General features: G+C 45.5%; 2 protein-coding genes across 2 annotated transcripts; both read left to right on the top strand.

Moving 5' to 3' along the window:
* Positions 1 to 447: 447 nt before the first annotated feature.
* On the top strand, positions 448 to 21,486 carry LOC122979657. Its single transcript, XM_044347293.1, has 39 exons — positions 448 to 472; positions 1,616 to 1,918; positions 2,141 to 2,455; positions 2,679 to 2,993; positions 3,213 to 3,527; positions 3,751 to 4,065; positions 4,289 to 4,603; positions 4,823 to 5,137; positions 5,361 to 5,675; positions 5,895 to 6,209; positions 6,433 to 6,747; positions 6,971 to 7,285; positions 7,505 to 7,819; positions 8,043 to 8,357; positions 8,581 to 8,895; positions 9,115 to 9,429; positions 9,653 to 9,967; positions 10,191 to 10,505; positions 10,729 to 11,043; positions 11,263 to 11,577; positions 11,801 to 12,115; positions 12,339 to 12,653; positions 12,877 to 13,191; positions 13,415 to 13,729; positions 13,953 to 14,267; positions 14,487 to 14,801; positions 15,021 to 15,335; positions 15,559 to 15,873; positions 16,097 to 16,411; positions 16,635 to 16,949; positions 17,169 to 17,483; positions 17,707 to 18,021; positions 18,245 to 18,559; positions 18,783 to 19,097; positions 19,317 to 19,631; positions 19,855 to 20,169; positions 20,393 to 20,707; positions 20,931 to 21,304; positions 21,454 to 21,486. Exons 1-39 carry the CDS (start codon positions 448 to 450, stop codon positions 21,484 to 21,486), a joined length of 11,760 nt encoding a protein of 3,919 aa, XP_044203228.1.
* Positions 21,468 to 24,343, top strand: LOC122979100 (pancreatic secretory granule membrane major glycoprotein GP2-like). The gene is made up of 6 exons (XM_044346312.1): positions 21,468 to 21,662; positions 22,351 to 22,502; positions 23,333 to 23,575; positions 23,685 to 23,844; positions 23,957 to 24,032; positions 24,133 to 24,343. Exons 1-6 carry the CDS (start codon positions 21,531 to 21,533, stop codon positions 24,150 to 24,152), a joined length of 783 nt encoding a protein of 260 aa, XP_044202247.1. The 5' UTR covers positions 21,468 to 21,530; the 3' UTR covers positions 24,153 to 24,343.
* Positions 24,344 to 24,435: the final 92 nt, after the last annotated feature.

Raw genomic sequence — 24,435 nt, 5'->3', positions numbered from 1 at the left:
TGACAATTGAGGTGACACCAGTCTGGGGCTACGCCCTGTATCCAAAATCATTCAATAATTCACCACTCACACCGTCGGGAATTTTATCTAGAGGACAACATAGTCTCTCAGACGGCTATAAAGGAAGCAAGCTCTTGGTGGAAACTGGCAGACACACTGTTAAGTGGTTTCAGACATAGCCATTGTCTTTGCCCTCTCCATAGATAGGTGAAGGTTCACAGTCAACTACGGCCCACCACGCTGATAGAGATTTACCCTGTTGCACTGAGGCTGCATGGTAAAAACACTGAACAGTGCCTGAAACCTCAGCAGGGTGGATGCTTGCCAACACAGAAGTGTGAACTCTGCTCTTCTTGTATCAAGTTACACACCCTTCCTGTGCTGAGATAGACTCAAATAGTTGCCAGTTTGTTAGATACAATCTCCATTAGCTATAAAATTAGAGACATGTCATACTGGCAATGTGACACAGGTATGAGGCAAGAATATGTTAAATGTTAAACCAAACCAAAAAAGCCCATTTACTAACACCGCTGACGGATAGCTGACATCAGTAACATCATGAGTCACAAACTGTGGCAACAAGTGTGTCCCGACGTGTTCATCACTTTTAAGTGCTATTAAGTCTTTTTAAATGCTTTTTAGTGTTATTGCAGTGCTTTCTGTGTTGTGTTGTCTGTAATGTGTTGTGTCTCTATTGTATTTTGTTGTCTGAATTTGCAGCGCATTTTCTAAGTGCTGCAAATGTGTTGTCAAATTGATGTTCTCTTAATTTGCTTAACCCATAAATGGGTTATTGACAGCACATATGTAAACATATGTAAACATATGTGCTTCACCAATGAGTGCTTGGTATAGTGATTTTAACACCAACATGGGCCTATAAATTCTCACAGTCTCACTCACTGGGAGATTTTAACTTTCAACATTTTCCTGGATTCCCACACAGTCTCTCCAAGGTATGTACAAACACTGGCAAAGTAATGAATTTTATGCACGGCAACATAGTTTGAAAATGCTTTAATGTTTTAAGATTGTACATTTGTAATTAATTAGTCATTCCACTAAGAGGACTTATCGTGCTGCTTTCTGGGGTTTATCAAGACATCTTTGTTGTCTTCTTTACCAGGTTTGTGTCCTGGATGTTGTCCATAATGGGGGTGCCTGGGGGTTTGTTATTGATCCTAATTTTGCAGATTACTACAGGAAACACTTCAGGTAAACCAACTAACATCTTGGGTTACACATTATGACACATATTCACTGTGTAATTGCTCTGTAGATTTGTTACATTTTTCCCCTTTTTGTGTCATACATTATTGGACTTCCATTATAACACTTTAATCAAATGGTGACTTGAATTTACTTCCCCACACATGAATCATAACTGTCACATATTCTTCAATGCCTAATTCTAGAGGACTTGCACATCATTTTACACATATTATTATGTTATTGTGTAATATTATTATTATTTTTGATCCAGACTAGAATATAAGATGTTCAATGAGCCTGAGAGATGATTTGTTGCTCAATATACCTTTGTTGGTATTTTGATGAAGTCCATCTTTCAACACTATTATGTTGTATGCTTTTATGTTAACTCGTTCAACAGTGAGGCTGGTCAACTCTGACGACCGCTGCTCTGGCAGAGTGGAGGTCTACCATGAAGGACAGTGGGGCACTGTGTGTGACGATGCCTGGGACCTGAATGACGCCAACGTGGTGTGCAGACAGCTGGGCTGTGGCAGGGCTCGATCAGCACCACAAAGTGCACGCTTTGGACAGGGCGAAGGGCCTATTTGGTTGGATAATGTCATGTGCACAGGCAGCGAATCAGAGCTCAGTGAGTGCAGACACCAAGGGATTGGATCTCACAACTGTGGTCACCGTGAGGATGCTGGTGTGGTCTGTGAAGGTAAACACAAACAAGGAGCTAAAGCCCATGAAATCTCGCTATGTAACAGCCTGTCTATGGTATTATATGAAGGATTTTAGTCACCACCTTTTACAGAAACGTGAAATATGAGATTTACACTATACTTTTATTTCATTTATTCTATTTTACCTTCTCACAGATATCATTGTTTTTCATGAAGTCCATAGTTCAACAATATTATGTTGTATGCTTTTCTATTAGCTGGTTCAACAGTGAGGCTGGTCAACTCTGACGACCGCTGCTCTGGCAGAGTGGAGGTCTACCATGAAGGACAGTGGGGCACCGTGTGTGACGATGCCTGGGACCTGAACGACGCCAACGTGGTGTGCAGACAGCTGGGCTGTGGCAGGGCTCGTTCAGCACCACAAAGCGCACGCTTTGGACAGGGCGAAGGGCCTATTTGGTTGGATAATGTCATGTGCACGGGCAATGAATCAGAGCTCAGTGAGTGCGGACACCAAGGGATTGGATCTCACAACTGCAGACACCATGAGGATGCTGGTGTGGTCTGTGAAGGTAAAAACAAACAAGGAGCTAAAGCCCATGAAACCTCACTGTATAACAGCCTGTCTATGTTAATATGTTTAGGATATTCGTCACCACCTGTTACAGAAATGTGAAGTCTTTGATTTACACTACACTTTTATTTCATTTATTCTATTTTCACCTTCTCACAGATATCATTGTTTTTCATGAAGTCCATAGTTCAACAATATTATGTTGTATGCTTTTCTATTAGCTGGTTCAACAGTGAGGCTGGTCAACTCTGACGACCGCTGCTCTGGCAGAGTGGAGGTCTACCATGAAGGACAGTGGGGCACCGTGTGTGACGATGCCTGGGACCTGAACGACGCCAACGTGGTGTGCAGACAGCTGGGCTGTGGCAGGGCTCGTTCAGCACCACAAAGCGCACGCTTTGGACAGGGCGAAGGGCCTATTTGGTTGGATGATGTCATGTGCACAGGCAGCGAATCAGAGCTCAGTGAGTGCGGACACCAAGGGATTGGATCTCACAACTGTGGTCACAGTGAGGATGCTGGTGTGGTCTGTGAAGGTAAACACAAACAAGGACCTAAAGCCCATGAAATCTCGCTGTGTAAGAACCTAGGTTATTATATTTCGGATTTTAGTCACCACCTTTTACAGAAACGTGAAATATGAGATTTACACTACACTTTTATTTCATTTATTCTGTTTTCACCTTCTCACAGATATCATTGTTTTTCATGAAGTCCATAGTTCAACAATATTATGTTGTATGCTTTTCTATTAGCTGGTTCAACAGTGAGGCTGGTCAACTCTGACGATCGCTGCTCTGGCAGAGTGGAGGTCTACCATGAAGGACAGTGGGGCACCGTGTGTGACGATGCCTGGGACCTGAACGACGCCAACGTGGTGTGCAGACAGCTGGGCTGTGGCAGGGCTCGTTCAGCACCACAAAGCGCACGCTTTGGACAGGGCGAAGGGCCTATTTGGTTGGATAATGTCATGTGCACGGGCAATGAATCAGAGCTCAGTGAGTGCGGACACCAAGGGATTGGATCTCACAACTGCAGACACCATGAGGATGCTGGTGTGGTCTGTGAAGGTAAAAACAAACAAGGAGCTAAAGCCCATGAAACCTCACTGTATAACAGCCTGTCTATGTTAATATGTTTAGGATATTCGTCACCACCTGTTACAGAAATGTGAAGTCTTTGATTTACACTACACTTTTATTTCATTTATTCTATTTTCACCTTCTCACAGATATCATTGTTTTTCATGAAGTCCATAGTTCAACAATATTATGTTGTATGCTTTTCTATTAGCTGGTTCAACAGTGAGGCTGGTCAACTCTGACGACCGCTGCTCTGGCAGAGTGGAGGTCTACCATGAAGGACAGTGGGGCACCGTGTGTGACGATGCCTGGGACCTGAACGACGCCAACGTGGTGTGCAGACAGCTGGGCTGTGGCAGGGCTCGTTCAGCACCACAAAGCGCACGCTTTGGACAGGGCGAAGGGCCTATTTGGTTGGATAATGTCATGTGCACGGGCAATGAATCAGAGCTCAGTGAGTGCGGACACCAAGGGATTGGATCTCACAACTGCAGACACCATGAGGATGCTGGTGTGGTCTGTGAAGGTAAAAACAAACAAGGAGCTAAAGCCCATGAAACCTCACTGTATAACAGCCTGTCTATGTTAATATGTTTAGGATATTCGTCACCACCTGTTACAGAAATGTGAAGTCTTTGATTTACACTACACTTTTATTTCATTTATTCTATTTTCACCTTCTCACAGATATCATTGTTTTTCATGAAGTCCATAGTTCAACAATATTATGTTGTATGCTTTTCTATTAGCTGGTTCAACAGTGAGGCTGGTCAACTCTGACGACCGCTGCTCTGGCAGAGTGGAGGTCTACCATGAAGGACAGTGGGGCACCGTGTGTGACGATGCCTGGGACCTGAACGACGCCAACGTGGTGTGCAGACAGCTGGGCTGTGGCAGGGCTCGTTCAGCACCACAAAGCGCACGCTTTGGACAGGGCGAAGGGCCTATTTGGTTGGATGATGTCATGTGCACAGGCAGCGAATCAGAGCTCAGTGAGTGCGGACACCAAGGGATTGGATCTCACAACTGTGGTCACAGTGAGGATGCTGGTGTGGTCTGTGAAGGTAAACACAAACAAGGACCTAAAGCCCATGAAATCTCGCTGTGTAAGAACCTAGGTTATTATATTTCGGATTTTAGTCACCACCTTTTACAAAAACGTGAAATATGAGATTTACACTACACTTTTATTTCATTTATTCTATTTTCACCTTCTCACAGATATCATTGTTTTTCATGAAGTCCATAGTTCAACAATATTATGTTGTATGCTTTTCTATTAGCTGGTTCAACAGTGAGGCTGGTCAACTCTGACGACCGCTGCTCTGGCAGAGTGGAGGTCTACCATGAAGGACAGTGGGGCACCGTGTGTGACGATGCCTGGGACCTGAACGACGCCAACGTGGTGTGCAGACAGCTGGGCTGTGGCAGGGCTCGTTCAGCACCACAAAGCGCACGCTTTGGACAGGGCGAAGGGCCTATCTGGTTGGATAATGTTATGTGCACAGGCAGCGAATCAGAGCTCAGTGAGTGCGGACACCAAGGGATTGGATCTCACAACTGTGGTCACAGTGAGGATGCTGGTGTGGTCTGTGAAGGTAAAAACAAACAAGGAGCTAAAGCCCATGAAACCTCACTGTATAACAGCCTGTCTATGTTAATATGTTTAGGATATTCGTCACCACCTGTTACAGAAATGTGAAGTCTTTGATTTACACTACACTTTTATTTCATTTATTCTATTTTCACCTTCTCACAGATATCATTGTTTTTCATGAAGTCCATAGTTCAACAATATTATGTTGTATGCTTTTCTATTAGCTGGTTCAACAGTGAGGCTGGTCAACTCTGACGACCGCTGCTCTGGCAGAGTGGAGGTCTACCATGAAGGACAGTGGGGCACCGTGTGTGACGATGCCTGGGACCTGAACGACGCCAACGTGGTGTGCAGACAGCTGGGCTGTGGCAGGGCTCGTTCAGCACCACAAAGCGCACGCTTTGGACAGGGCGAAGGGCCTATTTGGTTGGATGATGTCATGTGCACAGGCAGCGAATCAGAGCTCAGTGAGTGCGGACACCAAGGGATTGGATCTCACAACTGTGGTCACAGTGAGGATGCTGGTGTGGTCTGTGAAGGTAAACACAAACAAGGACCTAAAGCCCATGAAATCTCGCTGTGTAAGAACCTAGGTTATTATATTTCGGATTTTAGTCACCACCTTTTACAGAAACGTGAAATATGAGATTTACACTACACTTTTATTTCATTTATTCTATTTTCACCTTCTCACAGATATCATTGTTTTTCATGAAGTCCATAGTTCAACAATATTATGTTGTATGCTTTTCTATTAGCTGGTTCAACAGTGAGGCTGGTCAACTCTGACGATCGCTGCTCTGGCAGAGTGGAGGTCTACCATGAAGGACAGTGGGGCACCGTGTGTGACGATGCCTGGGACCTGAACGACGCCAACGTGGTGTGCAGACAGCTGGGCTGTGGCAGGGCTCGTTCAGCACCACAAAGCGCACGCTTTGGACAGGGCGAAGGGCCTATTTGGTTGGATAATGTCATGTGCACGGGCAATGAATCAGAGCTCAGTGAGTGCGGACACCAAGGGATTGGATCTCACAACTGCAGACACCATGAGGATGCTGGTGTGGTCTGTGAAGGTAAAAACAAACAAGGAGCTAAAGCCCATGAAACCTCACTGTATAACAGCCTGTCTATGTTAATATGTTTAGGATATTCGTCACCACCTGTTACAGAAATGTGAAGTCTTTGATTTACACTACACTTTTATTTCATTTATTCTATTTTCACCTTCTCACAGATATCATTGTTTTTCATGAAGTCCATAGTTCAACAATATTATGTTGTATGCTTTTCTATTAGCTGGTTCAACAGTGAGGCTGGTCAACTCTGACGACCGCTGCTCTGGCAGAGTGGAGGTCTACCATGAAGGACAGTGGGGCACCGTGTGTGACGATGCCTGGGACCTGAACGACGCCAACGTGGTGTGCAGACAGCTGGGCTGTGGCAGGGCTCGTTCAGCACCACAAAGCGCACGCTTTGGACAGGGCGAAGGGCCTATTTGGTTGGATAATGTCATGTGCACGGGCAATGAATCAGAGCTCAGTGAGTGCGGACACCAAGGGATTGGATCTCACAACTGCAGACACCATGAGGATGCTGGTGTGGTCTGTGAAGGTAAAAACAAACAAGGAGCTAAAGCCCATGAAACCTCACTGTATAACAGCCTGTCTATGTTAATATGTTTAGGATATTCGTCACCACCTGTTACAGAAATGTGAAGTCTTTGATTTACACTACACTTTTATTTCATTTATTCTATTTTCACCTTCTCACAGATATCATTGTTTTTCATGAAGTCCATAGTTCAACAATATTATGTTGTATGCTTTTCTATTAGCTGGTTCAACAGTGAGGCTGGTCAACTCTGACGACCGCTGCTCTGGCAGAGTGGAGGTCTACCATGAAGGACAGTGGGGCACCGTGTGTGACGATGCCTGGGACCTGAACGACGCCAACGTGGTGTGCAGACAGCTGGGCTGTGGCAGGGCTCGTTCAGCACCACAAAGCGCACGCTTTGGACAGGGCGAAGGGCCTATTTGGTTGGATGATGTCATGTGCACAGGCAGCGAATCAGAGCTCAGTGAGTGCGGACACCAAGGGATTGGATCTCACAACTGTGGTCACAGTGAGGATGCTGGTGTGGTCTGTGAAGGTAAACACAAACAAGGACCTAAAGCCCATGAAATCTCGCTGTGTAAGAACCTAGGTTATTATATTTCGGATTTTAGTCACCACCTTTTACAGAAACGTGAAATATGAGATTTACACTACACTTTTATTTCATTTATTCTATTTTCACCTTCTCACAGATATCATTGTTTTTCATGAAGTCCATAGTTCAACAATATTATGTTGTATGCTTTTCTATTAGCTGGTTCAACAGTGAGGCTGGTCAACTCTGACGATCGCTGCTCTGGCAGAGTGGAGGTCTACCATGAAGGACAGTGGGGCACCGTGTGTGACGATGCCTGGGACCTGAACGACGCCAACGTGGTGTGCAGACAGCTGGGCTGTGGCAGGGCTCGTTCAGCACCACAAAGCGCACGCTTTGGACAGGGCGAAGGGCCTATTTGGTTGGATAATGTCATGTGCACGGGCAATGAATCAGAGCTCAGTGAGTGCGGACACCAAGGGATTGGATCTCACAACTGCAGACACCATGAGGATGCTGGTGTGGTCTGTGAAGGTAAAAACAAACAAGGAGCTAAAGCCCATGAAACCTCACTGTATAACAGCCTGTCTATGTTAATATGTTTAGGATATTCGTCACCACCTGTTACAGAAATGTGAAGTCTTTGATTTACACTACACTTTTATTTCATTTATTCTATTTTCACCTTCTCACAGATATCATTGTTTTTCATGAAGTCCATAGTTCAACAATATTATGTTGTATGCTTTTCTATTAGCTGGTTCAACAGTGAGGCTGGTCAACTCTGACGACCGCTGCTCTGGCAGAGTGGAGGTCTACCATGAAGGACAGTGGGGCACCGTGTGTGACGATGCCTGGGACCTGAACGACGCCAACGTGGTGTGCAGACAGCTGGGCTGTGGCAGGGCTCGTTCAGCACCACAAAGCGCACGCTTTGGACAGGGCGAAGGGCCTATTTGGTTGGATAATGTCATGTGCACGGGCAATGAATCAGAGCTCAGTGAGTGCGGACACCAAGGGATTGGATCTCACAACTGCAGACACCATGAGGATGCTGGTGTGGTCTGTGAAGGTAAAAACAAACAAGGAGCTAAAGCCCATGAAACCTCACTGTATAACAGCCTGTCTATGTTAATATGTTTAGGATATTCGTCACCACCTGTTACAGAAATGTGAAGTCTTTGATTTACACTACACTTTTATTTCATTTATTCTATTTTCACCTTCTCACAGATATCATTGTTTTTCATGAAGTCCATAGTTCAACAATATTATGTTGTATGCTTTTCTATTAGCTGGTTCAACAGTGAGGCTGGTCAACTCTGACGACCGCTGCTCTGGCAGAGTGGAGGTCTACCATGAAGGACAGTGGGGCACCGTGTGTGACGATGCCTGGGACCTGAACGACGCCAACGTGGTGTGCAGACAGCTGGGCTGTGGCAGGGCTCGTTCAGCACCACAAAGCGCACGCTTTGGACAGGGCGAAGGGCCTATTTGGTTGGATGATGTCATGTGCACAGGCAGCGAATCAGAGCTCAGTGAGTGCGGACACCAAGGGATTGGATCTCACAACTGTGGTCACAGTGAGGATGCTGGTGTGGTCTGTGAAGGTAAACACAAACAAGGACCTAAAGCCCATGAAATCTCGCTGTGTAAGAACCTAGGTTATTATATTTCGGATTTTAGTCACCACCTTTTACAGAAACGTGAAATATGAGATTTACACTACACTTTTATTTCATTTATTCTATTTTCACCTTCTCACAGATATCATTGTTTTTCATGAAGTCCATAGTTCAACAATATTATGTTGTATGCTTTTCTATTAGCTGGTTCAACAGTGAGGCTGGTCAACTCTGACGATCGCTGCTCTGGCAGAGTGGAGGTCTACCATGAAGGACAGTGGGGCACCGTGTGTGACGATGCCTGGGACCTGAACGACGCCAACGTGGTGTGCAGACAGCTGGGCTGTGGCAGGGCTCGTTCAGCACCACAAAGCGCACGCTTTGGACAGGGCGAAGGGCCTATTTGGTTGGATAATGTCATGTGCACGGGCAATGAATCAGAGCTCAGTGAGTGCGGACACCAAGGGATTGGATCTCACAACTGCAGACACCATGAGGATGCTGGTGTGGTCTGTGAAGGTAAAAACAAACAAGGAGCTAAAGCCCATGAAACCTCACTGTATAACAGCCTGTCTATGTTAATATGTTTAGGATATTCGTCACCACCTGTTACAGAAATGTGAAGTCTTTGATTTACACTACACTTTTATTTCATTTATTCTATTTTCACCTTCTCACAGATATCATTGTTTTTCATGAAGTCCATAGTTCAACAATATTATGTTGTATGCTTTTCTATTAGCTGGTTCAACAGTGAGGCTGGTCAACTCTGACGACCGCTGCTCTGGCAGAGTGGAGGTCTACCATGAAGGACAGTGGGGCACCGTGTGTGACGATGCCTGGGACCTGAACGACGCCAACGTGGTGTGCAGACAGCTGGGCTGTGGCAGGGCTCGTTCAGCACCACAAAGCGCACGCTTTGGACAGGGCGAAGGGCCTATCTGGTTGGATAATGTTATGTGCACAGGCAGCGAATCAGAGCTCAGTGAGTGCGGACACCAAGGGATTGGATCTCACAACTGTGGTCACAGTGAGGATGCTGGTGTGGTCTGTGAAGGTAAAAACAAACAAGGAGCTAAAGCCCATGAAACCTCACTGTATAACAGCCTGTCTATGTTAATATGTTTAGGATATTCGTCACCACCTGTTACAGAAATGTGAAGTCTTTGATTTACACTACACTTTTATTTCATTTATTCTATTTTCACCTTCTCACAGATATCATTGTTTTTCATGAAGTCCATAGTTCAACAATATTATGTTGTATGCTTTTCTATTAGCTGGTTCAACAGTGAGGCTGGTCAACTCTGACGACCGCTGCTCTGGCAGAGTGGAGGTCTACCATGAAGGACAGTGGGGCACCGTGTGTGACGATGCCTGGGACCTGAACGACGCCAACGTGGTGTGCAGACAGCTGGGCTGTGGCAGGGCTCGTTCAGCACCACAAAGCGCACGCTTTGGACAGGGCGAAGGGCCTATCTGGTTGGATAATGTTATGTGCACAGGCAGCGAATCAGAGCTCAGTGAGTGCGGACACCAAGGGATTGGATCTCACAACTGTGGTCACAGTGAGGATGCTGGTGTGGTCTGTGAAGGTAAAAACAAACAAGGAGCTAAAGCCCATGAAACCTCACTGTATAACAGCCTGTCTATGTTAATATGTTTAGGATATTCGTCACCACCTGTTACAGAAATGTGAAGTCTTTGATTTACACTACACTTTTATTTCATTTATTCTATTTTCACCTTCTCACAGATATCATTGTTTTTCATGAAGTCCATAGTTCAACAATATTATGTTGTATGCTTTTCTATTAGCTGGTTCAACAGTGAGGCTGGTCAACTCTGACGACCGCTGCTCTGGCAGAGTGGAGGTCTACCATGAAGGACAGTGGGGCACCGTGTGTGACGATGCCTGGGACCTGAACGACGCCAACGTGGTGTGCAGACAGCTGGGCTGTGGCAGGGCTCGTTCAGCACCACAAAGCGCACGCTTTGGACAGGGCGAAGGGCCTATTTGGTTGGATGATGTTATGTGCACAGGCAGCGAATCAGAGCTCAGTGAGTGCGGACACCAAGGGATTGGATCTCACAACTGTGGTCACAGTGAGGATGCTGGTGTGGTCTGTGAAGGTAAACACAAACAAGGACCTAAAGCCCATGAAATCTCGCTGTGTAAGAACCTAGGTTATTATATTTCGGATTTTAGTCACCACCTTTTACAGAAACGTGAAATATGAGATTTACACTACACTTTTATTTCATTTATTCTATTTTCACCTTCTCACAGATATCATTGTTTTTCATGAAGTCCATAGTTCAACAATATTATGTTGTATGCTTTTCTATTAGCTGGTTCAACAGTGAGGCTGGTCAACTCTGACGACCGCTGCTCTGGCAGAGTGGAGGTCTACCATGAAGGACAGTGGGGCACCGTGTGTGACGATGCCTGGGACCTGAACGACGCCAACGTGGTGTGCAGACAGCTGGGCTGTGGCAGGGCTCGTTCAGCACCACAAAGCGCACGCTTTGGACAGGGCGAAGGGCCTATTTGGTTGGATAATGTCATGTGCACGGGCAATGAATCAGAGCTCAGTGAGTGCGGACACCAAGGGATTGGATCTCACAACTGCAGACACCATGAGGATGCTGGTGTGGTCTGTGAAGGTAAAAACAAACAAGGAGCTAAAGCCCATGAAACCTCACTGTATAACAGCCTGTCTATGTTAATATGTTTAGGATATTCGTCACCACCTGTTACAGAAATGTGAAGTCTTTGATTTACACTACACTTTTATTTCATTTATTCTATTTTCACCTTCTCACAGATATCATTGTTTTTCATGAAGTCCATAGTTCAACAATATTATGTTGTATGCTTTTCTATTAGCTGGTTCAACAGTGAGGCTGGTCAACTCTGACGACCGCTGCTCTGGCAGAGTGGAGGTCTACCATGAAGGACAGTGGGGCACCGTGTGTGACGATGCCTGGGACCTGAACGACGCCAACGTGGTGTGCAGACAGCTGGGCTGTGGCAGGGCTCGTTCAGCACCACAAAGCGCACGCTTTGGACAGGGCGAAGGGCCTATTTGGTTGGATAATGTCATGTGCACGGGCAATGAATCAGAGCTCAGTGAGTGCGGACACCAAGGGATTGGATCTCACAACTGCAGACACCATGAGGATGCTGGTGTGGTCTGTGAAGGTAAAAACAAACAAGGAGCTAAAGCCCATGAAACCTCACTGTATAACAGCCTGTCTATGTTAATATGTTTAGGATATTCGTCACCACCTGTTACAGAAATGTGAAGTCTTTGATTTACACTACACTTTTATTTCATTTATTCTATTTTCACCTTCTCACAGATATCATTGTTTTTCATGAAGTCCATAGTTCAACAATATTATGTTGTATGCTTTTCTATTAGCTGGTTCAACAGTGAGGCTGGTCAACTCTGACGACCGCTGCTCTGGCAGAGTGGAGGTCTACCATGAAGGACAGTGGGGCACCGTGTGTGACGATGCCTGGGACCTGAACGACGCCAACGTGGTGTGCAGACAGCTGGGCTGTGGCAGGGCTCGTTCAGCACCACAAAGCGCACGCTTTGGACAGGGCGAAGGGCCTATTTGGTTGGATAATGTCATGTGCACGGGCAATGAATCAGAGCTCAGTGAGTGCGGACACCAAGGGATTGGATCTCACAACTGCAGACACCATGAGGATGCTGGTGTGGTCTGTGAAGGTAAAAACAAACAAGGAGCTAAAGCCCATGAAACCTCACTGTATAACAGCCTGTCTATGTTAATATGTTTAGGATATTCGTCACCACCTGTTACAGAAATGTGAAGTCTTTGATTTACACTACACTTTTATTTCATTTATTCTATTTTCACCTTCTCACAGATATCATTGTTTTTCATGAAGTCCATAGTTCAACAATATTATGTTGTATGCTTTTCTATTAGCTGGTTCAACAGTGAGGCTGGTCAACTCTGACGACCGCTGCTCTGGCAGAGTGGAGGTCTACCATGAAGGACAGTGGGGCACCGTGTGTGACGATGCCTGGGACCTGAACGACGCCAACGTGGTGTGCAGACAGCTGGGCTGTGGCAGGGCTCGTTCAGCACCACAAAGCGCACGCTTTGGACAGGGCGAAGGGCCTATTTGGTTGGATAATGTCATGTGCACGGGCAATGAATCAGAGCTCAGTGAGTGCGGACACCAAGGGATTGGATCTCACAACTGCAGACACCATGAGGATGCTGGTGTGGTCTGTGAAGGTAAAAACAAACAAGGAGCTAAAGCCCATGAAACCTCACTGTATAACAGCCTGTCTATGTTAATATGTTTAGGATATTCGTCACCACCTGTTACAGAAATGTGAAGTCTTTGATTTACACTACACTTTTATTTCATTTATTCTATTTTCACCTTCTCACAGATATCATTGTTTTTCATGAAGTCCATAGTTCAACAATATTATGTTGTATGCTTTTCTATTAGCTGGTTCAACAGTGAGGCTGGTCAACTCTGACGACCGCTGCTCTGGCAGAGTGGAGGTCTACCATGAAGGACAGTGGGGCACCGTGTGTGACGATGCCTGGGACCTGAACGACGCCAACGTGGTGTGCAGACAGCTGGGCTGTGGCAGGGCTCGTTCAGCACCACAAAGCGCACGCTTTGGACAGGGCGAAGGGCCTATTTGGTTGGATAATGTCATGTGCACGGGCAATGAATCAGAGCTCAGTGAGTGCGGACACCAAGGGATTGGATCTCACAACTGCAGACACCATGAGGATGCTGGTGTGGTCTGTGAAGGTAAAAACAAACAAGGAGCTAAAGCCCATGAAACCTCACTGTATAACAGCCTGTCTATGTTAATATGTTTAGGATATTCGTCACCACCTGTTACAGAAATGTGAAGTCTTTGATTTACACTACACTTTTATTTCATTTATTCTATTTTCACCTTCTCACAGATATCATTGTTTTTCATGAAGTCCATAGTTCAACAATATTATGTTGTATGCTTTTCTATTAGCTGGTTCAACAGTGAGGCTGGTCAACTCTGACGACCGCTGCTCTGGCAGAGTGGAGGTCTACCATGAAGGACAGTGGGGCACCGTGTGTGACGATGCCTGGGACCTGAACGACGCCAACGTGGTGTGCAGACAGCTGGGCTGTGGCAGGGCTCGTTCAGCACCACAAAGCGCACGCTTTGGACAGGGCGAAGGGCCTATTTGGTTGGATGATGTCATGTGCACAGGCAGCGAATCAGAGCTCAGTGAGTGCGGACACCAAGGGATTGGATCTCACAACTGTGGTCACAGTGAGGATGCTGGTGTGGTCTGTGAAGGTAAACACAAACAAGGAGCTAAAGCCCATGAAATCTCGCTGTGTAAGAACCTAGGTTATTATATTTCGGATTTTAGTCAGCACCTTTTACAGAAACGTGAAATATGAGATTTACACTACACTTTTATTTCATTTATTCTATTTTCACCTTCTCACAGATATCATTGTTTTTCATGAAGTCCATAGTTCAACAATATTATGTTGTATGCTTTTCTATTAGCTGGTTCAACAGTGAGGCTGGTCAACTCTGACGACCGCTGCTCTGGCAGAGTGGAGGTCTACCATGAAGGACAGTGGGGCACCGTGTGTGACGATGCCTGGGACCTGAACGACGCCAACGTGGTGTGCAGACAGCTGGGCTGTGGCAGGGCTCGTTCAGCACCACAAAGCGCACGCTTTGGACAGGGCGAAGGGCCTATTTGGTTGGATGATGTTATGTGCACAGGCAGCGAATCAGAGCTCAGTGAGTGCGGACACCAAGGGATTGGATCTCACAACTGTGGTCACAGTGAGGATGCTGGTGTGGTCTGTGAAGGTAAACACAAACAAGGAGCTAAAGCCCATGAAATCTCGCTGTGTAAGAACCTAGGTTATTATATTTCGGATTTTAGTCAGCACCTTTTACAGAAACGTGAAATATGAGATTTACACTACACTTTTATTTCATTTATTCTATTTTCACCTTCTCACAGATATCATTGTTTTTCATGAAGTCCATAGTTCAACAATATTATGTTGTATGCTTTTCTATTAGCTGGTTCAACAGTGAGGCTGGTCAACTCTGACGACCGCTGCTCTGGCAGAGTGGAGGTCTACCATGAAGGACAGTGGGGCACCGTGTGTGACGATGCCTGGGACCTGAACGACGCCAACGTGGTGTGCAGACAGCTGGGCTGTGGCAGGGCTCGTTCAGCACCACAAAGCGCACGCTTTGGACAGGGCGAAGGGCCTATTTGGTTGGATAATGTCATGTGCACGGGCAATGAATCAGAGCTCAGTGAGTGCGGACACCAAGGGATTGGATCTCACAACTGCAGACACCATGAGGATGCTGGTGTGGTCTGTGAAGGTAAAAACAAACAAGGAGCTAAAGCCCATGAAACCTCACTGTATAACAGCCTGTCTATGTTAATATGTTTAGGATATTCGTCACCACCTGTTACAGAAATGTGAAGTCTTTGATTTACACTACACTTTTATTTCATTTATTCTATTTTCACCTTCTCACAGATATCATTGTTTTTCATGAAGTCCATAGTTCAACAATATTATGTTGTATGCTTTTCTATTAGCTGGTTCAACAGTGAGGCTGGTCAACTCTGACGACCGCTGCTCTGGCAGAGTGGAGGTCTACCATGAAGGACAGTGGGGCACCGTGTGTGACGATGCCTGGGACCTGAACGACGCCAACGTGGTGTGCAGACAGCTGGGCTGTGGCAGGGCTCGTTCAGCACCACAAAGCGCACGCTTTGGACAGGGCGAAGGGCCTATTTGGTTGGATAATGTCATGTGCACGGGCAATGAATCAGAGCTCAGTGAGTGCGGACACCAAGGGATTGGATCTCACAACTGCAGACACCATGAGGATGCTGGTGTGGTCTGTGAAGGTAAAAACAAACAAGGAGCTAAAGCCCATGAAACCTCACTGTATAACAGCCTGTCTATGTTAATATGTTTAGGATATTCGTCACCACCTGTTACAGAAATGTGAAGTCTTTGATTTACACTACACTTTTATTTCATTTATTCTATTTTCACCTTCTCACAGATATCATTGTTTTTCATGAAGTCCATAGTTCAACAATATTATGTTGTATGCTTTTCTATTAGCTGGTTCAACAGTGAGGCTGGTCAACTCTGACGACCGCTGCTCTGGCAGAGTGGAGGTCTACCATGAAGGACAGTGGGGCACCGTGTGTGACGATGCCTGGGACCTGAACGACGCCAACGTGGTGTGCAGACAGCTGGGCTGTGGCAGGGCTCGTTCAGCACCACAAAGCGCACGCTTTGGACAGGGCGAAGGGCCTATTTGGTTGGATAATGTCATGTGCACGGGCAATGAATCAGAGCTCAGTGAGTGCGGACACCAAGGGATTGGATCTCACAACTGCAGACACCATGAGGATGCTGGTGTGGTCTGTGAAGGTAAAAACAAACAAGGAGCTAAAGCCCATGAAACCTCACTGTATAACAGCCTGTCTATGTTAATATGTTTAGGATATTCGTCACCACCTGTTACAGAAATGTGAAGTCTTTGATTTACACTACACTTTTATTTCATTTATTCTATTTTCACCTTCTCACAGATATCATTGTTTTTCATGAAGTCCATAGTTCAACAATATTATGTTGTATGCTTTTCTATTAGCTGGTTCAACAGTGAGGCTGGTCAACTCTGACGACCGCTGCTCTGGCAGAGTGGAGGTCTACCATGAAGGACAGTGGGGCACCGTGTGTGACGATGCCTGGGACCTGAACGATGCCAACGTGGTGTGCAGACAGCTGGGCTGTGGCAGGGCTCGTTCAGCACCACAAAGCGCACGCTTTGGACAGGGCGAAGGGCCTATTTGGTTGGATGATGTCATGTGCACAGGCAGCGAATCAGAGCTCAGTGAGTGCGGACACCAAGGGATTGGATCTCACAACTGTGGTCACAGTGAGGATGCTGGTGTGGTCTGTGAAGGTAAACACAAACAAGGAGCTAAAGCCCATGAAATCTCGCTGTGTAAGAACCTAGGTTATTATATTTCGGATTTTAGTCAGCACCTTTTACAGAAACGTGAAATATGAGATTTACACTACACTTTTATTTCATTTATTCTATTTTCACCTTCTCACAGATATCATTGTTTTTCATGAAGTCCATAGTTCAACAATATTATGTTGTATGCTTTTCTATTAGCTGGTTCAACAGTGAGGCTGGTCAACTCTGACGACCGCTGCTCTGGCAGAGTGGAGGTCTACCATGAAGGACAGTGGGGCACCGTGTGTGACGATGCCTGGGACCTGAACGACGCCAACGTGGTGTGCAGACAGCTGGGCTGTGGCAGGGCTCGTTCAGCACCACAAAGCGCACGCTTTGGACAGGGCGAAGGGCCTATTTGGTTGGATAATGTCATGTGCACGGGCAATGAATCAGAGCTCAGTGAGTGCGGACACCAAGGGATTGGATCTCACAACTGCAGACACCATGAGGATGCTGGTGTGGTCTGTGAAGGTAAAAACAAACAAGGAGCTAAAGCCCATGAAACCTCACTGTATAACAGCCTGTCTATGTTAATATGTTTAGGATATTCGTCACCACCTGTTACAGAAATGTGAAGTCTTTGATTTACACTACACTTTTATTTCATTTATTCTATTTTCACCTTCTCACAGATATCATTGTTTTTCATGAAGTCCATAGTTCAACAATATTATGTTGTATGCTTTTCTATTAGCTGGTTCAACAGTGAGGCTGGTCAACTCTGACGACCGCTGCTCTGGCAGAGTGGAGGTCTACCATGAAGGACAGTGGGGCACCGTGTGTGACGATGCCTGGGACCTGAACGACGCCAACGTGGTGTGCAGACAGCTGGGCTGTGGCAGGGCTCGTTCAGCACCACAAAGCGCACGCTTTGGACAGGGCGAAGGGCCTATTTGGTTGGATAATGTCATGTGCACGGGCAATGAATCAGAGCTCAGTGAGTGCGGACACCAAGGGATTGGATCTCACAACTGCAGACACCATGAGGATGCTGGTGTGGTCTGTGAAGGTAAAAACAAACAAGGAGCTAAAGCCCATGAAACCTCACTGTATAACAGCCTGTCTATGTTAATATGTTTAGGATATTCGTCACCACCTGTTACAGAAATGTGAAGTCTTTGATTTACACTACACTTTTATTTCATTTATTCTATTTTCACCTTCTCACAGATATCATTGTTTTTCATGAAGTCCATAGTTCAACAATATTATGTTGTATGCTTTTCTATTAGCTGGTTCAACAGTGAGGCTGGTCAACTCTGACGACCGCTGCTCTGGCAGAGTGGAGGTCTACCATGAAGGACAGTGGGGCACCGTGTGTGACGATGCCTGGGACCTGAACGACGCCAACGTGGTGTGCAGACAGCTGGGCTGTGGCAGGGCTCGTTCAGCACCACAAAGCGCACGCTTTGGACAGGGCGAAGGGCCTATCTGGTTGGATAATGTTATGTGCACAGGCAGCGAATCAGAGCTCAGTGAGTGCGGACACCAAGGGATTGGATCTCACAACTGTGGTCACAGTGAGGATGCTGGTGTGGTCTGTGAAGGTAAAAACAAACAAGGAGCTAAAGCCCATGAAACCTCACTGTATAACAGCCTGTCTATGTTAATATGTTTAGGATATTCGTCACCACCTGTTACAGAAATGTGAAGTCTTTGATTTACACTACACTTTTATTTCATTTATTCTATTTTCACCTTCTCACAGATATCATTGTTTTTCATGAAGTCCATAGTTCAACAATATTATGTTGTATGCTTTTCTATTAGCTGGTTCAACAGTGAGGCTGGTCAACTCTGACGACCGCTGCTCTGGCAGAGTGGAGGTCTACCATGAAGGACAGTGGGGCACCGTGTGTGACGATGCCTGGGACCTGAACGACGCCAACGTGGTGTGCAGACAGCTGGGCTGTGGCAGGGCTCGTTCAGCACCACAAAGCGCACACTTTGGACAGGGCGAAGGGCCTATTTGGTTGGATGATGTTATGTGCACAGGCAGCGAATCAGAGCTCAGTGAGTGCGGACACCAAGGGATTGGATCTCACAACTGTGGTCACAGTGAGGATGCTGGTGTGGTCTGTGAAGGTAAACACAAACAAGGAGCTAAAGCCCATGAAATCTCGCTGTGTAAGAACCTAGGTTATTATATTTCGGATTTTAGTCAGCACCTTTTACAGAAACGTGAAATATGAGATTTACACTACACTTTTATTTCATTTATTCTATTTTCACCTTCTCACAGATATCATTGTTTTTCATGAAGTCCATAGTTCAACAATATTATGTTGTATGCTTTTCTATTAGCTGGTTCAACAGTGAGGCTGGTCAACTCTGACGACCGCTGCTCTGGCAGAGTGGAGGTCTACCATGAAGGACAGTGGGGCACCGTGTGTGACGATGCCTGGGACCTGAACGACGCCAACGTGGTGTGCAGACAGCTGGGCTGTGGCAGGGCTCGTTCAGCACCACAAAGCGCACGCTTTGGACAGGGCGAAGGGCCTATTTGGTTGGATAATGTCATGTGCACGGGCAATGAATCAGAGCTCAGTGAGTGCGGACACCAAGGGATTGGATCTCACAACTGCAGACACCATGAGGATGCTGGTGTGGTCTGTGAAGGTAAAAACAAACAAGGAGCTAAAGCCCATGAAACCTCACTGTATAACAGCCTGTCTATGTTAATATGTTTAGGATATTCGTCACCACCTGTTACAGAAATGTGAAGTCTTTGATTTACACTACACTTTTATTTCATTTATTCTATTTTCACCTTCTCACAGATATCATTGTTTTTCATGAAGTCCATAGTTCAACAATATTATGTTGTATGCTTTTCTATTAGCTGGTTCAACAGTGAGGCTGGTCAACTCTGACGACCGCTGCTCTGGCAGAGTGGAGGTCTACCATGAAGGACAGTGGGGCACCGTGTGTGACGATGCCTGGGACCTGAACGACGCCAACGTGGTGTGCAGACAGCTGGGCTGTGGCAGGGCTCGTTCAGCACCACAAAGCGCACGCTTTGGACAGGGCGAAGGGCCTATTTGGTTGGATAATGTCATGTGCACGGGCAATGAATCAGAGCTCAGTGAGTGCGGACACCAAGGGATTGGATCTCACAACTGCAGACACCATGAGGATGCTGGTGTGGTCTGTGAAGGTAAAAACAAACAAGGAGCTAAAGCCCATGAAACCTCACTGTATAACAGCCTGTCTATGTTAATATGTTTAGGATATTCGTCACCACCTGTTACAGAAATGTGAAGTCTTTGATTTACACTACACTTTTATTTCATTTATTCTATTTTCACCTTCTCACAGATATCATTGTTTTTCATGAAGTCCATAGTTCAACAATATTATGTTGTATGCTTTTCTATTAGCTGGTTCAACAGTGAGGCTGGTCAACTCTGACGACCGCTGCTCTGGCAGAGTGGAGGTCTACCATGAAGGACAGTGGGGCACCGTGTGTGACGATGCCTGGGACCTGAATGACGCCAACGTGGTGTGCAGACAGCTGGGCTGTGGCAGGGCTCGTTCAGCACCACAAAGCGCACGCTTTGGACAGGGCGAAGGGCCTATTTGGTTGGATAATGTCATGTGCACGGGCAATGAATCAGAGCTCAGTGAGTGCGGACACCAAGGGATTGGATCTCACAACTGCAGACACCATGAGGATGCTGGTGTGGTCTGTGAAGGTAAAAACAAACAAGGAGCTAAAGCCCATGAAACCTCACTGTATAACAGCCTGTCTATGTTAATATGTTTAGGATATTCGTCACCACCTGTTACAGAAATGTGAAGTCTTTGATTTACACTACACTTTTATTTCATTTATTCTATTTTCACCTTCTCACAGATATCATTGTTTTTCATGAAGTCCATAGTTCAACAATATTATGTTGTATGCTTTTCTATTAGCTGGTTCAACAGTGAGGCTGGTCAACTCTGACGACCGCTGCTCTGGCAGAGTGGAGGTCTACCATGAAGGACAGTGGGGCACCGTGTGTGACGATGCCTGGGACCTGAACGACGCCAACGTGGTGTGCAGACAGCTGGGCTGTGGCAGGGCTCGTTCAGCACCACAAAGCGCACGCTTTGGACAGGGCGAAGGGCCTATCTGGTTGGATAATGTCATGTGCACAGGCAATGAATCAGAGCTCAGTGAGTGCGGACACCAAGGGATTGGATCTCACAACTGCAGACACCATGAGGATGCTGGTGTGGTCTGTGAAGGTAAACACAAACAAGGAGCTAAAGCCCATGAAATCTTGTTGTGTAACAGCCTGTCTGTGGTATTATATTTAGGATTTTTGACACCATACAGTCAAAATTACACACAGAGGTGAAGGTCTATGGATGTTTTCTTCTTGTGTACAGTATTTACCGTCTCATCTTCTTCCTCTCACACTTTTACTTGGTAACCTTATATCTTTGTCTCTAGTCCAGCGTCCTCCACTCCAGCCTTCTCAATTAATTTGTGGCCGTGATAAACTCCAAGTAGGCCTGGAATTGGCTAGCATGACATCCTCTGGTTTGAACCCATTCTCTGGCAACCTGGCAGCCCACAACTGCTCCTGGGTCAGAGTGCATAATGATGTAGTTTGGTACGAAATGGAGGCCCAGGCAGGAGCCTGTGGAAACATACTGACGGTGCGTTCACACAAACAACAATCACAGCCTTCTTCCCTGACATGTAGTCACAAGGAGGTGACCCTCTCACTCCACATGGAGAACTCCAACATAGCACTCAGCTGGGGGGTCTCACCTGGGCAATTCTGAAAAAGAAGAGTCCAGCCCCTCCCAGGAGTTTGTTTGTGGAGAGGTTTTTGTGTTTCTGGCTGCAGGGTTGACATTTGTTGACAGGGAGCCAAGATGTCTTTTGTGAAATTGGGGCAGACTTTGAAGGACAAAAAAGATTTTTGATTTAGCAGGGGAACGTTTTGGGACATCGAGCATGTTATTTCTGACAAACCAGATAGTAAATAATGAAAGTTGCCGGCTTCACTGGTGTATGAGACATCAATGGTGAAACAATGGTACTGAATATGTACTGTATGTGCTGCCTGTATGTTAGTCCATCCAATTATTGTCACTATAATTGAGACTGGGTTATTGGTCACATATTGAAAATGTTTTCACTTACTCTTCTGCAGGGAGGTCAGGTCAGGAAGTGACAGGGACTAAATATTTATTATTTTACAGTATCTTGAACCCAGGTCCTCCTCCTAAAGGACATTTTTTTAACTGCTTGACCGAGCACTGCTGCTGCTAATAACACACCCTCTCAAGCTGACATAATCATTCAACTGACTGATAATTTAATCATCTTGTCTTTCAGACCAACCACACACATGCCATCTACTCCAACAGTTTATTCATCTATCCAATGACCAACACATCCTCCATCTTTCCTGTGAGTCTTCCCTTCTCCTGCGCCTATCCCCTGGACACAGACACCAGCCTGAATGTGGCTATCAGACCGTTCCTGGCGTGAGTAACCTTTTATTGAAGGGGACTATGGCATTGTTCACCCTTTACACTTGTAAATTATTTTGACACATCACAAAAATTAAGGGAAACCTGATGAAAGTTGGTCTTGTCTACGTCTATGTTGCTTTTAACTAGTCATTATAGTGTAAACGTACATTGCTGTCTGCTACAATATCTTTTCTAATACTACCACAGGGAGTCTATAAAATCTATTATAGTAATATTTTTGAAATGACTTGTAGGGCTATCATGCTGAACAGCAGTGTTGCATGTTGTAATACGCAGAATCGTAAAACTGTGATCAAGACCTCTTAGTTTCCATGAAACCAATTTTATATATAAGATTACAAAATGAGACAGTCACTCACAGAACAATCAGACCGTGTAACAGCATCATGAACATACATGATGTCCCAATAATCCATTATAGATAGTGTGGTGGTTCATGTAACATTTTTCCTTTTTTGAAGGGATGAACAAATTCTGTTTCAGTATCAGTATATTTTTTTAGCAAGCAGTCTAATAAAATATTCATAATGCTGTAATGTAAAGTTGATCCCTCCATCTAAGTTAACAGTCCGTCCGCTGATTATGGTTTAACAAACACAACATGGTGCACCACAACAGCACAAAAACTCCAAAATCTTCAGACAGCACAGCAAGGATGTACCTAAACAAGCCTGTGTGATGGTTATACAAAAAGCTATCTAGCTGACACTTAATGACAGAACATTTTTATGGTGCTGCCTATTATTTGATATAAACTAATAATAGACGCCTGCTGGGGAAATGCCTTGGTTTTTCGTAACAAAAAGCATGTTTTTTGACAGATTGGCAGGTGGCATTTCAGGCTCGGGTACCAAAGCCAGAGCCTCCATGTCTCTGTTCCGCAACTCCAACTTCACAGAGACTTATCCAGCAGGTCGGGTTGTCTTGCCAGTGGGCTCACCATTGTACGTGGGGGTCTCTGTGGACGAGAGAGATCCAAGCTTTGCAGCTGTTCTGGAGGACTGCTACGCCACTCATTCATCAAACCCTGATGATTCTGTGCGATACTCTCTCATCCAGAACAAGTATGTGTCCCTCAGCAGATGCTCTGTGGAGTATAGTGGAAATGGGGAAAAAGTTAAATGTACGGCGATGTGAAATGGAACTGATGACCTGTTTCATCCTCTCTGCCAGGTGTCCCACTGACCGCAGACAGGTGTCAGTGGTTGAGAGCGGCTCATCCTCCAAGGCTCGTTTCTCTGCCCTGTTCTTCCTGCTCCAGGGTGAATACCGAGATGTTTTCCTTCACTGCAGCCTCAGCCTGTGTGACCAGAGGGGCTCCTCCTGTGTTCCAGTGAGTCACACATGTCACTTTATCAATAGCATTGTCAATCCATAATTAGTGTTGCTTAAACACTAGGTTTTAATGGTATCTTTTATTTTTTCCACCCTCTCCTACCATGCAGCCTTGCACAAGGAGGACACATCGCTCCGTTTCAAGCTCTGCTCCTATGAAGCCACTGACTATTGGACCAATCATTTGTGAGTATGAATTACAATCTGATCTCAGGGCAGCTGATGTCTCAACACAATAAACTATATGGAGTAATGACATGTTTTTCTCTTTTGTCTTTGTCTTTAGGGGACAAGTCACCGGAGTAAACTGGTTACAGTAACAATGCACACGTGTTGTACTGTGATATTATTTTGTTTCAAGATTTTTTTTTATTATTCATGAAGATGTAAAATTATAAAAAACTGGTTACATTGAATAATTAAATCTCACCATACTATTGTATTAATCTTCAATTCTATAAACTGTAAGAATCATAATAAAAATGAAGGTACCAAAACTTTTCTTCCACTCTGTGCTTATTTTCAGTACAGCCTTATCTGTGAAACATCATAATGTGACAATTGTGAGGAAAAATTAATTTTGAGAGCA

The sequence above is a fragment of the Thunnus albacares genome, chromosome 3, assembly GCF_914725855.1.
Source record: "Thunnus albacares chromosome 3, fThuAlb1.1, whole genome shotgun sequence".
NCBI lineage: Eukaryota > Metazoa > Chordata > Actinopteri > Scombriformes > Scombridae > Thunnus > Thunnus albacares.
The sequence above is the reverse complement of the archived record's forward strand: the minus strand, read 5'-3'. Positions and strand labels throughout refer to the sequence as shown.

Bases quoted from the DNA above. Each gene is read 5' to 3' on its own strand.
- LOC122979657 (XM_044347293.1), top strand. From the start codon at position 448: ATGTCATACTGGCAATGTGACACAG. The intron at 1,919-2,140 runs GTAAACACAAAC...CTTTTCTATTAG, and splicing joins TGCTGGTGTGGTCTGTGAAG to CTGGTTCAACAGTGAGGCTG. The intron at 12,116-12,338 runs GTAAAAACAAAC...CTTTTCTATTAG, and splicing joins TGCTGGTGTGGTCTGTGAAG to CTGGTTCAACAGTGAGGCTG.
- LOC122979100 (XM_044346312.1), top strand. From the start codon at position 21,531: ATGACATCCTCTGGTTTGAACCCATTCTCTGGCAACCTGGCAGCCCAC. The intron at 22,503-23,332 runs GTGAGTAACCTT...GTTTTTTGACAG, and splicing joins GCTATCAGACCGTTCCTGGC to ATTGGCAGGTGGCATTTCAG. The intron at 23,576-23,684 runs GTATGTGTCCCT...CCTCTCTGCCAG, and splicing joins TACTCTCTCATCCAGAACAA to GTGTCCCACTGACCGCAGAC.